The 19,524-nt window shown below is 40.4% G+C and overlaps 1 protein-coding gene across 1 annotated transcript in view; it reads left to right on the top strand.

Annotated features, from left to right (window-relative positions):
* The window catches only part of EML1 (echinoderm microtubule associated protein like 1), a 200,698-nt gene that overhangs the window by 123,938 nt on the left and 57,236 nt on the right, over positions 1–19,524 (top strand). Inside the window, exon 3 of the mRNA XM_008050753.2 lies at positions 3,726–3,858. Coding sequence (XP_008048944.2) covers positions 3,726–3,858 — 133 coding nt within the window. The remainder of the gene's footprint in view (positions 1–3,725; positions 3,859–19,524) is intronic.

Consider the following 19,524-nt stretch of genomic DNA (forward strand, 5'->3'; position numbering starts at 1 on the left):
TGAAATACTAGGTGGAGTAGAGAGAGAAGGTAGAGGCAAGGTGAGGGTTATGCTTCTTCCTGCTGGGAGAAGGGTTCTGCCCTGGCAGAGAATGGGCAGTGGCAAGGAGAGCAGGGAATGTATGTGGGAGAAGACTGAGAGACTTGGTGTTGGAGCTGGGATGTTTCCACTGAGAAATGACAGCCCCACGTTAGGCCAGTTCGAGCAAGGTGTTCTGGGAATGAGGAAGGGTGAGTTGGGTGAGGAGTAGAGAAGGTCGTGGTGGCCTCTGGCTGGAAGGGTGACAGAGGCTTTCCCCCCTTCCACATTTAAAAAAGCAGGAAAGCCGGGCTCGGTGGCTCAGCCTGTAATCCCGCGCCTTTGGGAGGCTGAGGTGAGTGTATTGACTGAGCCCGCGGGTTCGAGACCCGCCTGGGCAGCGAGACCTCATCTCTACAATAAATAAAAAAATCAGCCGGGCATGGTAGCGCATGCCTGTAATTCCAGCTACTTGGAAGGCTGAGGCGGAAGGATCGCCGGAGCCCAGCAGGTCGAGGCTGCGGTGACCGGGAGCAGCCACTGCACTCCAGTCTGGACGACAGAGTGAGACTCCAACTCAAAATAGATAAATAAATAAATAAATAAATAAATAAATAAATAAATAAATAAATAAATAAATAAATAAAGCAAGAAGACTGGCCCTCAGCTGTAGGGACTGAAAAGTGCCAGCAAATTAAAAGTGTGGTATCGTATGCAGTTTTGTCATGGGTGATGTTTTTAAGAGCCTAAATGAAGGCAGATCTAATTCTGTGATGAACATAATTAATTAAATCCTGTTAGCATTATATTTTTTAAATTTTTTTATTTATTTGAGAGTCTTACTCTGTCGCCCAGGCTGGAGTGCAGGGGCACGCTAACGGCCACCGCAGCCTCGACCTGCTGGGCTCCGGCAATCCTTCTGCCTCAACCTTCCAAGTAGCTGGAACTACAGGCACACGCCACCATGCCCAGCTAGTTTTTTGATTTATTGTAGAGATGAGGTCTCACCAAGTTGCCCAGGCTGGTCTCAAACCTGTGGGTTTAGGCAATCCTCTCACCTCGGCCTCCCAAAGTGCTGGGATTATAGGTGTGAGCCACCATACCCGGCCTCCATTAGCATTTTAAAATAAAGTCTTTATCGTAGAAAAATTATAGATCTACAGAAAAGTAGATCTACAACTGCAAGTACAGACAGTTCCCATAGACCTTGTACCTATACCTGGTTTCCCCTGGTTTTACCACCTTACACCAGCATGGCACCTTTGTCACAACTAATGGACCGATTCTGAGATATTATTCATTAATGGCCGTTATTCGTATTTCTTGAGTTTATCCCAAAAGTTCCAAGATCCCATCCAACATATGACATTATATTTAGTTACCCTGTCTCCTTAGACTCCTCTAGACTGATGGTTTTCCTTATTTTTGATGGCCGTGGCAGTTTGGAGGACCTTCAGTTTGGGCTTGTCTGATGTTTTTCACATAGATAGTCTCAGGTTGTGGGTTTTAGAGAGGAGGACCACAGAGGTGAAGTGCCATTCTCATCATGTCATGTCATCACATCATGTCAAGGCGACGTGCTGTCAACATAACTCATCTTGGTGGATATTGACCTTGACCACCTGGCCGAGGTTTCTCCTCTGTGGTTACTTCTTCCCTGCTCTTGGGATGACTTCTTTACTGTGCTAGTTAATAGGAAGTCACTGAGTGTCACCCACACTTGAGTGACGAGTTATGTTCTATCTTCTTGAGGGCAGAGTATCTACATAAATTATTTTGAAATACTTCTGTGTGGGGATTTGTCTGTTCTCTTCATTTTTTCCTTTACTCAGCCATTTATTGATATAGGTATGAACTTACATATATTTGACATATACTTTTGTTTATAATCCAATACGATGTTTGTTATTTTGTTGCCCGAATTGTTCCAGCTTTGGCCTTTGGGAGCTGTTTCAGTTGACTCCTGTTTCTCTTTGGCTTGCCCTGTCAACATAGTATATTTGGTTTTGTTGTTGTTATCTGATCATGTTACTCGCTGGCATCACAAATGCTCCAGACTCGTGCTGTGTACTCCCTGAATGGCTGTGTGCCATTCTAATAGGCATCTAGAAGTATCTCATTATTGTTTTAATTTGCATGCCCCCGGTGACAAATTGTTCACCTCCACCCTGTGGGAAACAACTTCAACTAGGATCCAGTGCTTACATGCAGTTCCTGTTATCTCTAGTCTGACCGGCACTACTTATTTCCAAAATTATTTAAGTCAGCACCTTTCCCTTGTCCCCCTTTTATGAGATGATGACATGTATTTGTGATACAGGTGGATTCTTTGGCATGATCTGCATTTTATCATGGGGTTCCCCCACCTCCTAGTTGGTTTTTATCTGCATACGTTAAAGTTCACTCTGCTGTAATGACTGGGTTCTGACGATGTATAGCGTCACATATCCACCACTACAGTATCTTCCAGAACAGTTTTATCACGCTAGAAAATCTCCTGTCCTTCATCTATTCAGCACCCCCCCCCCACAGCCTCTGACAACCACTGGTCTGTTTTCTGTCTTAAGTTTCGTCTTTTCTAGAACGTCATCGAAATGGAATCATACAACATGTAGCCTGTCAGACTTGTTCCTTTCACTTAGCAATGTGGATTTGAGATGTAGCCATGTTGCTGTGTCGATAGGCTCATTCCTTTTTAATCAATGAGTCATATTCCATTGTACAGATGGACCCATTTGTTTATTCATTCACCCATCAAAGGACATCTTGGTTGCTTCCAGTTTTTTGATAATTATAGATAAAGCTGCTATAAATATTTGCACACGGGTTTGTAGACTTAATTTTTCAGATCAATTGGGTTGTTCCCTAGTGTGATCACAATTACAGGATCGTATGGTAAAACTGTATTTAGCTTTATAGGAAACTGCCAAACCGTCCTCCAAAGTGGCCGTAATTTCGTATTCCCACCAGCAATGAATGAGAGTTCCTGTTGCTCAGCAGTCCGGCGAGCAATTGGCATTTTGTCTGTTTTTTGGATTTCAGCCATTCTGATAGGTGTCTAGAAGTATCTCATTATTGTTTTAATTTGCATGTCCCTAATGACAAATGAAGTTGAGCATCTTTTCATATGCTTATTTGCCATCTGTATATATCTTCTTTGGTGAAGTGTCTTTTCAGATCTTTTGCCTATTTTTTTTAATTGGACTGCAATTGTTTTCTTACTGTTGAATTCTAAGAGTACTTTTTATGTTCTTTATACAAGTCCTTTATCAGATATGTGATTTGCAAGTATTTTCTCCCAAGCTATACCTTGTATTTTCATCCTCTTAAGTGTCTTTTGTAAATTTTTTAAAATGTTAATGAAATCCAAGCTATCAATTTTTTTCTCTCATCAGTTGTGCTTTTGGAATTATAACTGAAAACTTGTCACCAAACCAAAGGATGTTTTCTTCTAGAAGTTTCATAGTTTTGCATTTTTCACTTAGGTCTATGGGCCATTTTGAGTTAATTTTTGTGTAGGGTGTGAGGTTATCATTCAAGCACCATTTGTTGAAAGATGCCCTTTCTCCATGGAATTGCCTTTGTGCCTGTGTCAATTCTGCAAGCGTTTTAAAATTGAAGTCCTTTCTTTCTACATGACTTGAGTTCTGAAAAGTGTTACCTCTGCAAAGAGGAAAGTTCTGATTCCTTTTCTGCTTGTCTTACAGCAAGACCCCTGGTGCAGACCCTACCTTTAAGAACCACAGTCAACAACGGAACTGTGTTACCAAAGAAACCCAGTGGCTCTCTGCCGTCCCCCTCTGGGGTCAGGAAAGAACCCGCTGTGCCAGCAACCAAAAGGTGGGCCAAAAGACATGCCTCAAGTGAACTCCAGAAGCCGTTCTCCCTCAGATTCTAAAATAAGCATCACTCTTTTATATGACACTTTACAGTTTCTTGTCTGAGTTAATGCTTCTAAAAGTTCAACACCTGATATGTTGCCACAGCAGGAACTAGATAAATGTAATCTTCTTTTTTTAGATTTAATTATGTTATTTTTGAAATCTCATTGGCCAAAACCACAATGGGCTGTTTTGTATTTTTACTTAAAGTTTTCTTTTTTTTTGGAGTCAGAGTCTCACTGTGTTGCCCAGGCTGGAGTGCAGTGGCATGCTCACAGCCACCCCAGCGTGACCTGCTGGGCTCAAGTGATCATTCTACCTCAACCTTCCAACCTTCCAAGTAGCTGGAACTACAGGTGCACGCTACCATGCCTGGCTAATTTTTTTTTTATATATTCTAGAGGCAAGGTCTTACCAGGTTGCCCAGGCTGGTCTCGAACCCCTGGGCTCAGGCAGTCCTCTCGCCTTGGCCTACCAAAGTGCTAGGATTATAGGCTTGAGCCACCACGCCCAGCCTTAAAGTTTTCTTTGGAAGAAACAAAAGGGAGTATAACCTGTGCAAGAATAAAGATGCTGTTTCCAAGCCTATACTTGGAATGTGGCAACATTCAGATTGCCATGGCAACCTGAGATATTTTATCTCTAAAATTCGGATGAGCTCATACTTTTAAACTGTACCTGCCAGTGGAGTTTAGATATTGATGTTGTCTACCAGTAAGAGCATAGTTTGCTCTTAACTTTTCTATTATTTCATAATTGTCATTTTAAAATTTTATATTTCATAACCAATCTAAATTGTTAGGCTCTGAAAAATTAAATGCCTGGTGCTTATATGGTTTAGAAAGGCTTAAAGAAAGTCTTCTGCAACTCTACCTTATGACTTATTCTAAGAATGTGACAGAATGTGTAGCGTTCATAAAGATGCGAACCACCTTCTGGGCCCTGGGGGGGGGGGTGGGGACGAATGTATTCCACATACACTGAGGGTACCTGGCGAGCTTAGAAGACTCAGTACTTCCTTTGATGCTGGCTTGTGACATGGAATGAAAAATCTGGCAATCCCATCTTCTCTTCTGTTGTCTTTTCCCTCAGTTTGGACTTGAGGTCTCTCTGGAAAGTGGCTATAAACTCTAGCCCTGCCCTGGCAGGGTTCCAGGGACTTTGGTCATAGATGTTCACAGTGTGCTTTTCACAGGACACTTCTTTATTGTGACAGACCTTTGACCAGGTGCCCCTCTCACAGGACATGCGTTTATACTGGCAGATGTCCTTCTGGCTCTTGTCTGACCTGTGTCCAGTTTATTCCTACCCAGACAGCCACTCTCCAGGAGAGCCCTGACTGAGAAAGAAGATAGGTTTGGGTGTGTCAGCTGAGACAAGGGGAGATGACTCAACAAAATACATGAAAGAACGGAAGCAGTTTATTACTCACAGGTCCATGAGAGACGTGGAGTGCCCACGAGGGCCAGCAGGGTGCTCAACCAGCAAGTGGGAAGCAAGAGAGAGAGTGAGGACCTGTGGAGCTATGCCTTTATGAAGACCCGAGGATGTTATCCCTTAGCCTTCCTCAAGGGGCTGTGGATTGGCTAATTTAAAGAAAAACGTGGACAGTGGGAAACTTACTGACGTGATTCTGGCATTGACCATGAGATTTTATCTTGGTCAGCAGCTGTGGAGTGTGCCGGGTTTTGGGTCAGTGAGATGAGGAACAAGCAGGCTATGCCATGTATAACTGCACAGTGAGGGGAGGTTTTAACTAGCAAAATAAGCAGTCACAAAAGGACAAACATTACATATATGATGTTACTCATATGACATATCTAAAGTAGCCAAAAATCCTAGAAATAGAAAGCCGAGAGGTGGTTGCCAAGGGCAGTTGGCGGGGAGGTCACTGTATTGTTTAATAGGTATAGAGTTTCAGTTTTGCCAGATGAAAAAGGACTAAAGATCTGTTACACAATAATGTGAGTATACTTAACACTACTTAAAAATGGTTATGATAGTACATATAATGTTATGTGGCTTTAAAAACATTTTTGCTTTTTTTTTTTTTGAGAGACAGACTCTCACTATGTTGCCCAGGCTGGAGTTCAAGCTTGGGCAACATAGTGTGTCTGGGTTTCATACAACTTATGTTAGACCTAAAAGTGGATACCAAGGCAATAACCATCTTAAACAAATTTATGTATGTGGCATCTTTTATATATATAGAGAGAGTGATTATACATAATAGCCTGTCTTTCACCAAGCAGATTTTTATTTTGTTTTAGCAGATAGAGTTTCACGTGTTTATATTTTGTGAATGTCAAGAAAATTGGATTTGCAGTGCTTTTTGGAACTTTAAAATTAAATTCTAGGCCTAATTTCATATCTGTTTAATAGTTTTTGGAATAAATTCTACTCAAAATGAGTGCAGAATGACATTTTGGATTATATTTGGCAGTAGTAGACATGATTTTTATTCATATAGATGTTGTAAGATTGACAAGATTGACCTTCTTTTTAAGATTTAAATTTCCATTCATTATGATTTCTTTCTTTTTTGTTATTGTTATGGTAAAAACACGAAAGCCAACCAGGTGTAATAGCACATGCCTGTAGTCCCAGCAGCTCCAGAGGCTGAGGTGTGAGGATCACTTGAGCCTAGGAGTTCAAGTCCAGCCTGGGCAATATACTGAGTGTCTGTCTCTTAACAAAAAAAATACAAGCAAAAGTTTTTAAAAAACAACATAGCATTATATGTACTATCTTAACCACGTTTAAGTAGTGTTAAATATACTCACATGATTGTACAACAGATCGCTAGTCCTTTTCCATCTGGCAAAACTGAAACTCCATACTTTTTAAACAACACAGTGACCCGCCCCCCACCAGCGAAACTGCCCTTGGCAACCACCTCTCAGCTTTCTATTTCTAGGATTTTTGGCTACTTTAGATATGTCATATGAGTAACATCACATGTGTAGTGTTTGTCTTCTTGTAACTAGCTTATTTTGCTTAGTGTAATGTCCTCGTGGTTCATCCATGTTGCAGCATGTGACCGATGGCCTTTTTTAGACTGAATACTATTCCGTCGCATGCACATATCTTTTGCTTATCCACTCATCCATCAATAGATGCTTGGTTTGCTTCCATGTTTTAGCCATGTGAATAATGCTGCTATGAACATGAGGGTACAAATATCTCTTTGAGACCCTGCTTTCAAATCTTCTGGGAATGTACCCAGAAGTGGATCATAGGGTAAATCCATTTTTAATTTTTTGAGGAACCTCCATAATGACTTTGCCGTAATGACTAGACCATCCTCCATTCCTCCTAACAGTGCACAGGGGTTCCAATTTCTCCAATCCTCATTAACACTTATTTTCTATTCTTTTGATAGTGGCCATCCTAATATGTGTGTGGTGACATCTCATTGTGATTTTGATTAACATTTCCCTTGTGATTAGTGATGTTGAGCATCTTTTCATGTGCTTTTTGGCCATTTGTATATCTTTTTTGGAAAAATGTCTATTCAAAACCATTGCCCATTTATTAGTTAGGTTATTTTGTTGTGAATTGTAGAAGTTCTTTATACTGAATGTTAACTACTTATCATATATATGATTAACGGGTATTTTCTCTCATTCTCTAGGTTACATTTTCCTCCTATTAATTGTTTTCTTTGACATGCGGGAGTTTTTAGGTTTGATGGAGTCCCATTTGCTTATTTTTGCTTTTGCTGCTTGTGCTTTCAAAAAATCATTACCAAATCCAAAGTCCTGAAGCGTTTCATCTGTGTTTTCTTCTAGAACTTTCAGGTGTTGTTTTTAGGTCTTTAATCTATTTTAAGTTAATTTTTGTATATGGTGTAAGAATCCAACCTCATTCTTTTGCATATGTATATCCAATTTTCCCAATATTTATTTCTTGAACAGACTATCCTATCCCCATTGTGTAGTCTTGACATGCTTGTCAAAAGTCACTTGGCCACATATCCAAGGGTTTGTTTCTGGGCTTTCTATTCTTTACCATTTATCTACATATCTATCTTTATGGCCAATGCCACACCATCTTGATTACTGTTGCTTTGTAGTATGTTTTAAAATCAGGAAATATGAGGCCCCCAGCTTTATTCTTCCTTTTCAAGATTGTTTTGGCTATTGAGGGTCCCTTGGAATTACGTATTAATTTTAGGATTTTTTTCCCCATTTCTGCAAAGAAATGATAGAGGTTACATTAAAGCTGTAGGTTACTTTAGGTAGCATGGAAATTTTAACAATATTGTCTTATAGTTCATGAGCATGGGATGTTTTTCTATTTATTTGTATCATCTTTTAGCCTGCTTTACAGTTCTCAGTGTATATAAGTTTTTTACCTTGTTGTTTAAGATTATTCCTAAGTATTTTATCCTTTTCAATGCTATAGTAAATAGGATTGGTTTCTTAATTTTCTTTTCAGATTGGTCATTGTTTTTGGTTTTTTTTGAGTTGGAGTCTCACTCTGTCGCCCATACTGTAGTACAGTGGCTGCTCCCGGTCACCGCAACCTCGACCTGCTGGGCTCCGGCGATCCTTCCGCCTCAGCCTTCCAAGTAGCTGGAACTACAGGCGCGCGCTACCATGCCCGGCTAATTTTTTTTATTTATTGTAGAGACGAGGTCTCACCAAGTTGCCCAGGTGGGTCTTGCACCCGTGGGCTCAGACAATCTACTCACCTTGGCCTCCCAAAGTGCTGGGATTACAGGCTGAGCCACCGAGCCCGGCCTGGTCTTTGTTATTGTATAGAAATATATGTGATTTTTCTATGTTGACTTTATATCCTACAACTTTGCTGAGATCATTTATAAGTTCTGACAGGTTTTTTTTTTTCCAGAATCTTAATGGTTTTTCTACATAGAAGTTCTAGGTTTTTTATTCTTTTTTTTAAATCAATATTAATAATAATAAAAAAAGAAGTTCTTGTTATCTGCAAAAAGATAAGGAGTTTTACTTCTTCCTTTCAGTTTGAGTACTTTATGTTTATTTTCTTGTCCAATTGCTCTGGCTAGGACTTTCAGTACTATATTGAGGAACAGAAGCAACGGTGAACATCCTTGCCTCGTTCCTGATCTTTGAGGAAAAGGTTCCAGTCTTTCACCATTGAGTATGATTTTTAGCTATAGGCTTTTCATATATGGCTTTTATTATGTTGAGGTAGTTTTCTTCTATTCTTATTTTGTTTAGTGTTTTTATCATGAAATGATTTTGAATTTTGTCAAATGCTTTTTCTACATCAATTGAGATAATCGTGTGGTTTTTTTCCTTCATTCTGTTAATGTAATGTATTACATTGATTGATTTTCATACATTGAACCACCCTTGCATTCCAAGTATAAATCCCTGTTGGTCATGGGATACAGTCCTTTAAATGTACAGCTGAATTCAGTCTGCTAGTATTTTGTTGAGGATTTTTTCTTTAATATTCACCCGGGATATTGTTCTGTAGTTTTCTTTTCTTGTTGTGTCTTTGTCTGGTTTTGGTATCAGAATAATGCTGGCCTCATAGAATAAATTTGGAAGTGTTCCTTCCTCTTCAATTTTTGGAAGAGTTTAAGGAGATTTGGAATTATTTCTTCTTTAAATGTTTGGAGGAGTTCTTCAGTGAAGCCATCTGGTCCTGGGCTTTCCTTTGTTGGAAGATTTTTTTTTATTCCTGCCTTACTCTTTTTACAAGTGTAGGTCTCTGTTCATATTCTTTTTTTACTTCTTTATGAAGAAATATAATGGAAGATTATATGTTTCTAGGAATTAGTCTACTGTTCATAGCAGTCGATTGTAACCCTCTTTATTACTATGACATCAGTTATCATCAGTAACCCTCTTTTTAAGTTTAGATATTTAAATCTACTCTCTTTTGTCCTTTTTCCTTCTAGCTAAGGGTTTTTCAATTTTTCCAATCTTTTCAAAAAACCAGCTCTTGGTTTGTTGATTTTCTCTATTTTTTTTTTTTAATTCTCTATTTCTTGTGTCTCTGGTCTAATCATCATTATTTTATTCCTTCTGCTAACTTTTTGTTTTGCTGTTTCTTCTTTTTCTAGTTACTTGAGGTATAAAATTAGGTGGTTGACTGGACATGCTTCTTCTTCTTCTGTAAGCATTTACCATTGTAAACCTCCCTCTTAGTTCTGATTTCACTGCACCCTGTACGTTTTGATATGTTTTCATCTGTCTCCAGATATTTCCTAAATTTCCTTTTATTTCTACTTTGACCATTGATAGTTTGAGTGAGTTTTAATTTCAAGATTGACTGTGTATAATTTGTGTTTTGCTTTACTGTGTTTCATAAATATTGCATTTTGTTACAAATTAAAAGTTGTGGCAAACCAGTACTGAGCAAGTCTATTGGTGCCATTTTTCCAACAGCATGTGCTCACTTCATCTCTGTGTCACATTTTGGGAATTCTCACAATATTTCAAACTTTTTCACTTTATTATATATTTTATTATGATCTTTGATCAGTGTTCTTTGATATTACTATTGCAATTCCTTTGGGGTGCCACAAACCATTCCCACATAGGACAGTGAACTTAATCAATAAAGATGTGTGTTCTGACTGTCCTCCCAGCTGTCTGTGCCACCATCTCTCTCTCTCTCTCTCTCTCTCTCTCTATTCCCTGAGACACACAATATTGAAATTAGGCCAATTAATAACCCTACAATGGGCTCTAAATGTTCAAGTGAAGAGTCTCACATCTCTCACTTTAAATCATAAACTAGAAATGATTGAGTTTAGTAAGGATGGTATGCTGAAAGCTAAGATGGACTGAAAGCAAGACCTTTTGTGCCAAAAAGTTAGTTAAGTTTTGAATACAAAGGAAGAGTTCTTGGAGGAAATTAAAAATCCATTGTAGTGAACAGACAAATGATAAGTAAAACAACCATATGGCTGATACGGAGAAAATTTTAGTGGTCTGGATAGAAGACCAACCTGCCACAATATTCCCTCAAGCCAAAGCCTAATCCGGAGCAAGCCCTGTCTCTCTTCAGTTTTGTGAAGGATGAGAGCAGTGAGAAGGCTAGAGAAAAAAAGCTGGAAGCTAGCAGAGCTTGGCTCATGAGGTTTAAGGGAAGAAGCCACTTCTATAAAGTACAAGGTGAAGTAGCAAGTGCTGCTGGAGAAGCTGCACAAATTATCTGGATCTAACTAAGATCAATGATGAAGGTGGCTACACTAAACCACAGATTTTTCAGTGTAGACAGAAAAACCTCATATTGGATAGAAGACGATGTCATCTAGGACTTTCATAGGTAGAGCAGAGAAGTCAATACCTGGCTTCAAAGACTGACTCTCTTGTTAAGGGCCCCTGTAGTTGTGATTTTAAGTGAATGCCAATGATCTTTTACCATTCTGAAAATCCTAGGACCATTAAGAATTATACTAAATCTGCTCTGCCTATGTTCTATAAATGGAACAACAAGGCCTGGATGACAGCACATCTGTTTACAGCATCATTTACTGAATATTTTAAGCCCAGTTGTTGAGACCCACTGCCCCCCCCAAGATTCCTTTCAAAATACTCCTGCTCGTTGACAACTCACCCGGTTGTCTAAGAGCTCTGATGAAGGTATACAAGGAGATAAATGTGTTGTTTTCATGCCTGTTAACACAACATCCATTCTGCAGCTTATGGGCCAAGGAATAGTTTTTATTTTCAAGTTTTATTATCTAAGGAATTTTATAAGGCTATAGCTTCCATAAATAATGATTCCTTTCATAGATCTGGGCAGAGTTCATTAAAACCTTCTGGAAAGCTTTTACCATTCTTGATGCCATTAGGAACATTGATTCCAGCCCTCATGGATAACTTTGAGGGATTCAAGACATCAGTGGAGGAAGTGGCTATAGATGTGGTGGAAATTGCAAGAGAACTTGAATTAGAGATGGAGCCTGGAGATGGGACTGAATTGCTGCCATCTCATGAGAAAGTGGATGAGGAGTTGCTAGGGTGAGCAAAGAAAGTAGTTTCTTGATGGAATCTTCTGGTGAAGATGCTGTGAGCACTTGAAATGACAACAAAGGACTGAGGCTTTTACATCAACTTAGTTGATAAAGCAGAGGCAGGGTTGGAAAGGGTTGACTCCAGTTGTGAAAGAAGTTCTACTGTGAGCAAAATGCTATCAAACAGCATCACAAACTACAGAGGAATATTTTGTGAAAGAAGGAGTCAGTTGAAGGGGAAAACTTCATTGTTGTCTTAGTCTGAGAAACTGTTGCCCCTACCCTAGCCTTCATAACCACCACCACCCTGATCAGTCAGGGCACCAACATCCAGGCGAGACCCTCCACCAGCAAAAGATTACAACTCAGTCAAGACTCAGATGATTGTTAACAATTTCTAGCAATAAAATGTTTTGAAATTAAGGTATGTGTTTTTTTTTTTAGACATAATGTTATTGCACACTTAATAGACTACCCTACAGAGCAAACCTAACTTTCAATGTACTAGGAAGCCCAGAAAATGTGTCTGACTCACTTTATTGTGACCGTCATTAGTTGCAGTGGTTTGGCATTCAGCCTGCAATATTTCTGAGGTCTGCCTGTAGTAATGAAAACATGAGATTCTTTCTCTTTATTCTTGAAGAAAACAGAATTTTATAATTTGTATCTTTACATATTTTGAATTTAAATGAAAGAAAAAATAATAGTAAAAATTGAAGTGTAGTTACAATTTCTAGCTTTCGGTTCATTTGCTTCTTCATAAGAGCATATGAGGAAGAACCCCAGAAATCCAGGATTTGTTCATGAAAAACTGTGTATTTATTCTTACATGTTTAAACTTCAGTCACCTTCAAAGTACTCTCCATTTGATGCAATGCACCTATCGAAACACTTTTTCCACTGCTAAAAAAGTTTTTGAATTCGTTAGTTTGGATGCCTTTTAGCGCTTCTGTCATTTTTTTTGTTTCACCTCTTCCACATTGGCAAAATGTGTTCCTTTGAGGATGTTTTTCATCCCTGGAAACAAACAAAAAAAAGTTGCTTGGAGCAAAATTGGGTGAATAGGGAGGGTGGGGCATGGGCATCTTGCTGTTTGGGGTCAAAAACTGCTGAACACTCAGCACAGTGTGGGCAGGTGCCCTTGTAAATCTCACCCATCATGAAATGGGCCAGTGTGTTGAGTCTCCAAAAAAATTTTTTTTCACTGAAGCCAAATTCATCCTCTCATAAGAATGCTAGCTGGTATACTGATACCGATGGATTCCTTACTTAGCAAAGAAAGCCTGTACTACGAGGGACCTTCTCTCCAAAAAGATGACTCCAGAGTGGGGTTTTTCTGTTTGTTTGTTTGTTTGTTTTTGAGTCTCCTCTCCTATGTGAAGCATTCTTGCTCTCTTGGATTTTGTAGAAGTCTCTACATTTGGTCCAAAGTAACTTTGATGTGTGTAATAATGCCCATAGTTTAATAGACTTTGTGTACTTTTCTTAGACCTGTTAGGATTAATTGGTATGATTGTTAGAATTCCTGGAAGTTTGTAATTTTAGTTCTAATATTTGAAACATTTATTCAGGGTAGGATTAGAATGGGTTATGAGTTTTCTGAAACTGACCACGGGAGAAAGTCTGTGCTGTGGATTGTAATTGATGCTTTTTCACAGCATGTGAAAGAGACAAGGAGGTATCAGAGTGTCCTTCACCCCCTCTTTAAATCAGTGATGATGGTGGAAATCGTTTTGTGATCACAAATGCTTACTAAGTGCCAGGTGTTTAGTACTATTATCTCAGAGCCTCAAAACAACCTTGCATGGTAGATATTATTATCCCTATTTTGCCCAGGAGTAAACAGAGACACAGAAAAGCGAAATAACTTGCCCCAGAGTCCTGCGGCTAGAGAGGGGGCAACAGGGGCCCCAGCCTGGGTTTCTGGCTCCAAAGCCCGCGTTCCTTTTCTGGTGCCTGGCTGCTTCCCGCCAAGATTTCCAGGTCAGCCCTGACATCTGCTCATGAAAAATGCTTGATATAATTACTGTTTGCAACTCATCCCTCTTTTATGCCCCGTCCTGTTCTGTATGCGATTTATGGGCAGCAGAGCAACATTCAGGAGTGCGAGTGATGCTGAGTGGAAATTTCTGATCAGTGGCAAGTCTGAGAAGCAGAACTGCCCATTAATAAGGGGCTTCAATAAGCAAAGAAACAGGCCCTAGGCTGTGAGCAGAGGCCTGGATCTTCTGCCCCTGTGTTTCAGCCACATGTGAAAGGACTTACGGGTAGTGATCACTCTATACAATATTATCTTAGGAGGGAGGAAAGAAGGGAGGCCAGGGAGACAGGAAGGAAGGAACAGATAAGAAAATTTGGATTTATGAGTAGGCATCATACTATATATGTGTATACATTAGTGTGTTAGAATTTAAACAGCAGCTCTCTCCCTCCCAAACCATTCTAAGGCCTCTCTAGATTTTTCTTTATAATTTATAAAATAATCTGTTTGATTCATCTGATAAGCTATTGTCAACATATAGCTGCCAACTAGAAGTACAAGGTGTTCTAGACTGAGTGTCCAAGACTCTGAGTTTTGAGCGTACAGTACAGTGATTCTTTTTTTTTTTTTCTTTTGACTTTAAGGACATCCATGAATGTGAGTTCCCATCCATTTGAAAGCTGGAAGTATGAACAGTAACATCTAATTGCTACTCTGTGGTCAAGTTCCTATATATCTCTCATTAGGAGAGAATTTTGAAAACAGAAAGAAGCCAGCTGGATATTCTGAATATTAGGATTGAAATAACTTCCAAGTCATTTCAAATATGCTTACAGTCATGTAGGAATTTTCTGTAATCAGAGTCCCAAATTAAATGAGTTGGGGCATATGTGGTGTGCGGATGGGTATATGTTTGTTTTCTTTTCTCTGGGGTTTTTCAGCCTGGTGCTTAAGAACAAAATCCCCTTTGGAAGTAGTCCAGCACCCAGGGGTTGTGCTTTGTGTTGCCAATTAAGACTGCGATTGAGGGCTTGATTTGGAATCCTTGGGAAAAGCTTTGTTTCCACTAGGCAAAGGAAAAAAGGCAGAAAGCTTCCAATGTCTTCCATTGTAGGTTACACCTTGCTCAGTGGGGACGCTGTAGCTGACAATGGAGTAACATTTCCACTGGGCTCAAAAAAGAGACAATCACTCATTCTCTTGGCTCATACGTAGACAATTACAATAGGGCAGAGCTGTGAGCCGAGAGATCAAAAGAACAAAACGGGTACAAAAAGCATTCTCTACAAAATGCCCTGTGACGAGTGTGGGGTAGAATGGTAAATGCCTACTGCTTCCAAACAAACAGCCAACAGTCCTTTGGAAAAATAACTCCGCTTGTTAGAAGCACAGCATTTGTGACCACACTGAGGTCAGTGCTGGACAGATACATGCGATTTAAACAATAGAGAAATGCAATCAGACTTCACTTGATTTTTTAAAAATTACAGCTAATATGTTTATTATTCAGGTCCATTGAAATGTAGGCACTAAGTCCATATTTGAGTCTGTTTCTTGGCAGCAAAATAGAGATGAAAGTATTATCTTGATGAACAAAGGAAGACCCACTGGACCTATCCCCGTGTCAGTAATGACAGCTATACAGCTCTCCCCACTAGCTAAGGGTACTAGGCTTCGTATTGTAGAAAAAAATACTTCTTCCCCTCCCCCCATCTGGAATTCACTACAATTCTCTCAGACCACCAGAACTTCCTGAAAATTGACTTGGACTTTACCACAAAGAGATGTTTTTACTTTATTTTATTTTTTATCTTGAGTTGGAGTCGCACTCCGTCACCCAGGCTGGAATGCAGTGGCACGCTCACGGCCACTGCAGCCTCGACCTGCCAGACTCTGGCAATCCTTCTGCCTCAGCCTTCCAAGTAGCTGGAACTACAGGCGTGTGCCACCACACCTGGCTAACAAAGGGATGTTTTTAGACAGTGAAACATAAGAGCATTTCTTAATTTAATTGTTGAAGTGCGTTATCTCGGGCTGTCAGAATTATCTCATAATTTGCAGGATAAAAGCCAGGTGGGTCCTGGACCCCTGTCCACTCTTCAGAACTCTGCACAGTACAATAGCTGGTCAATGCCTAATAAGTATGTGTTAGGCAGATCATTGTTCTTATCTGGGGCTAGTCACCCCTGCTGTCATGATAGACAGAATCATCAGAAAATCTCTGCTCACACGTAAATGCCATCTGTCATATTTCCATTCTGGTTGTAAAAAGTGTGGGATATTTTTGCAAAACTTGGAAAAATCAATTCTTGATTCGAAATCACACGATGAAAGAAAGGCATGATAGTTTCTTGTGCTTCGAGTTATTATTAGCCATAGAAGAAGAATGGTTACCTTTCTTCTATAACCAGTCCCCACCACAGGAATTTTATGTCTAAAATTTTAATTGGCAAAACCTGTTGACTGCATATGTAAGGTGATATAAAGAACTTTTTATTTTCAGAGCTTGGAAGGTTTTGAGACTGGGTGTGGGGGCAGAGAGCAGAAGGGAGAGAAAGCATGGGGGTGTCTATGCATTTCTACTCCAAAATACTTGCCTCATGTGCAGAAAACCTGCTGCATGACTGTGCAACCTCTCGCAGCCTGCATTTCTGCCACTTTCAGAATAAAGAGCGTTGTTTCTCCCTTGCTGTCCAGAGGGAGCACAGCTTCTTTGATATTCCCTGCTGGTTGTTTAAGGAGGCTTCATGCAGGGAGGGTATGGGATTGCTCTCTCTGGCCGCGCTCGTTACTGCAAATGTCTTGTCTTCAAGCTTTCTTTTCTGTCCTTCACTTTGAGTCCTGGTAAATCCTCTTTAATTCATAAGAGCTCTTGGCTCTCAAAAGGAAATGTCTTGTTTTTTTCTATGTATAGGACAATCACACTTTTAAAAAAAAGTTTAACATTTTAATGCAAATGTGGGAATGACAGATATCTTGAAAGAGCTGTGATGGATTATATCCAGATCTATATATGCAAGTCAAAATGTTTTTCCATTTTGATGTGTGCGTCCTGCAATTTATTGAAACTTATCAAGTATTTTCCCATGTTTTTATTATTGCATACATTTTATTTTGCTTTGTTTCTGTGCCTTTTATATGCAGATTCATCAGGTCCATGAGTCTTTCCTGTACTAACAAACTGAATAGCTTGATATCAAGGTGAGGGAACTTTTTTTTTTAAATCAGGATCTCACTCTGTCAACCAGGCTGTAGTGCAGTGGCACAATCACAGCTCACCACAACCTTGACCTCCTGGGCTAAGGAGTTCCTCCCACCATAGCCTTCCAAGTAGCTGGGACTAACATGTCACCACACTTGGCTAATTTTTTTGTTGTTGTTGTTGGTAAAGACAAGGTCTGTTGCCCAGGCTGATCTTGAACTCCTGGGCTCAAGTGATCCTCCCAGTCCTCGCAAAATGCTGGGCTTACAGGCATGAGCCACCATACCTTGCCAGGAATGTAGATTTACTTTGTAACCCTAGCTACTTCTTCAGTATTTTTATCTACATTTTAACACAGTAGCTTAAATGTTTTATCCAGTGCCTACCATGCATAAAGTTTTAAATCATGTCACTATATTAATTATTGACATATATTGGCTTTTTAGATGCTCCACAGGTCCTCCAAAACCAGTGAACTTTGGTGTCTCATGAATTGCAGGTGGTCTTAATTAGGTGACCCAATACTGAGCGCAGTGAAGTCATGAACCCCAATGCCTGCTGTAACCTCAGACAAGTTGCTTCATATTCCTAAATTTGTGTTCTCATCTGTAAGATGAGGATGATGATATCAATGGTACCATTGCCGGAGAGTTCTGAGGTTTAATTAAATAAATTTGTAAAATGCAAAGTTCTCACTTCATGTTACCTCTTGCTGCCATGGCTACTGTTTCCCTCATTGACGTCCCCATGAACTCTCCCAGTTACCAAACTGAGTGTGAATTATTAGAAAATTGGCAGCCTAGGCAACATGAGACTCCATCTCTACAAAAAATTAGTCAGGTGTGTTGGCATGTACCTGTAGTTCTAACTACTCAGGAGTCTGAGGCAGGAGGATCACCTGAGCCCAGGTCAAGGCTGCTGTGAGCCATGACCAGACTACTGCACTCCAGCCTGGTTGACAAAGTGAGACCCTGACTTGAAAGAAAGAAAAGAGAGAGAGAGAGAGAGAGAGAGAGAAAGGGAGGGAAGGAGGGAGAAAAGGGAGGGAAGGAAGATGGGAAAGAAAGAAAAAGAAAAGAAAATCAGTGTTTGCTGTAATTGACTCAGAGTCATGGTTTTTCAGTTCTTTAAGGGTGCTTTATACAATCTTTAAGTTGCCTGTGAACTTGTCATGAACTCCCCCAAGGACGCCTGGAGGCCGTGCTCTGGGCTACTTTCTGCAGCAGCAGAATCTCCCGGGCTGCCAGCTGGTCAGGGCAAAGTGTGCTTCTGAGCCTTGTGCTAGGCTCTTGGCAGAGAATAATCCCACTAAGTCAAATTAGCTTGGTGTTTTCATCATTGGAACATCTTGAACTATAAGTCCAAAGATTTATGTAATTTTTAGACTTCAGTCCCAAATTTCAGAAATGTCATGCTCTCCTAAGATCTGTAATTTCCTTGTCCCCAAATTGAGCATTCTGAACATTCACATTTTGACCTTAGGGCACACCCATGCTGACTCCAGTTGTAAGATTCTGGGGCTGTACATTCCAGGCTTCCTCCATTACCAGGAAGACTTTGCAGAACGTGTTTTAAAATAATCATTCCATTGCTTGACTAAACTCTGGTGTGGCCATGTGCTCTTTGAACTATGGCCACCGCCATGTTTCCTAAACTCTGGCTCCCTTCCTTACCTTGGAGGAGTGAATCAATCTCTCTCTCTCTCTCTCTCTCTCTCTCTCTCTCTCTCTCTCTCTCTCTCTCTGTCTCTCTCTCTCTCTCTCTCTCTCATTTGCTTTCTAAATAAACTACATTTTCCAATCTAAAAAAGAATAATCATCATTACCATTCGTATGGTCATTGTATATATATTAGCTCACCCAAGAGCGAAGTGATTTTTCAAAAGCAGACACACCATGCAGTTTTTTAAAACTTGCTAAGAGATGACTAACTGAGTGACTGGAAGTTACACGAAAGAAGGCCCAGAAGCTGGGCTAAGGAGGGACTAGATGGAGGAGAGAGAGAATGAAGGGGAGGTGAGGAAGCGAGGGCTGCTGGGTGCTGAGGAGTAGCAGCAAAGGCCAGGCAGGAGCCTTCTCTGTGGGAGGCTGGCTGTGATTTCCGAGATGGGAGGCTGCTGGTGTCCTCCTTTCCCTGGTTCCTCAGCTCCCACGTCCTCCTCCTTGAGATCTGGTCCCACGCACCCTCCGTGAAACTGGGCCCACCAAGACCACTGAGACATCCCCGGTACCAGTCCTCACCCACCCTCTGTAGATGTCCAGCACCCTAGCCAGTCTTGCACGTGTTCCCTTGTCTCTGCCCCTTTCTCTCTCCAAGTGTCTCTGCTACCTCTGACTTCCAAGGTAGTTTCTCAGCCCACATCTTTAAAAATTCTATTTCTGGCCAGGCATGGGGGCTCACATATGTACTCTTGGCACTTTGGGAGGCCAAGGTGGGAGGATCCCTTGAGCCCAGGAATTCAAGACCAGCCTGAGCCACATAG

This window comes from Carlito syrichta, unplaced genomic scaffold (assembly GCF_000164805.1).
Source record: "Carlito syrichta isolate Samal-C Ts95f unplaced genomic scaffold, Tarsius_syrichta-2.0.1 Scaffold153641, whole genome shotgun sequence".
Taxonomy (NCBI): domain Eukaryota; kingdom Metazoa; phylum Chordata; class Mammalia; order Primates; family Tarsiidae; genus Carlito; species Carlito syrichta.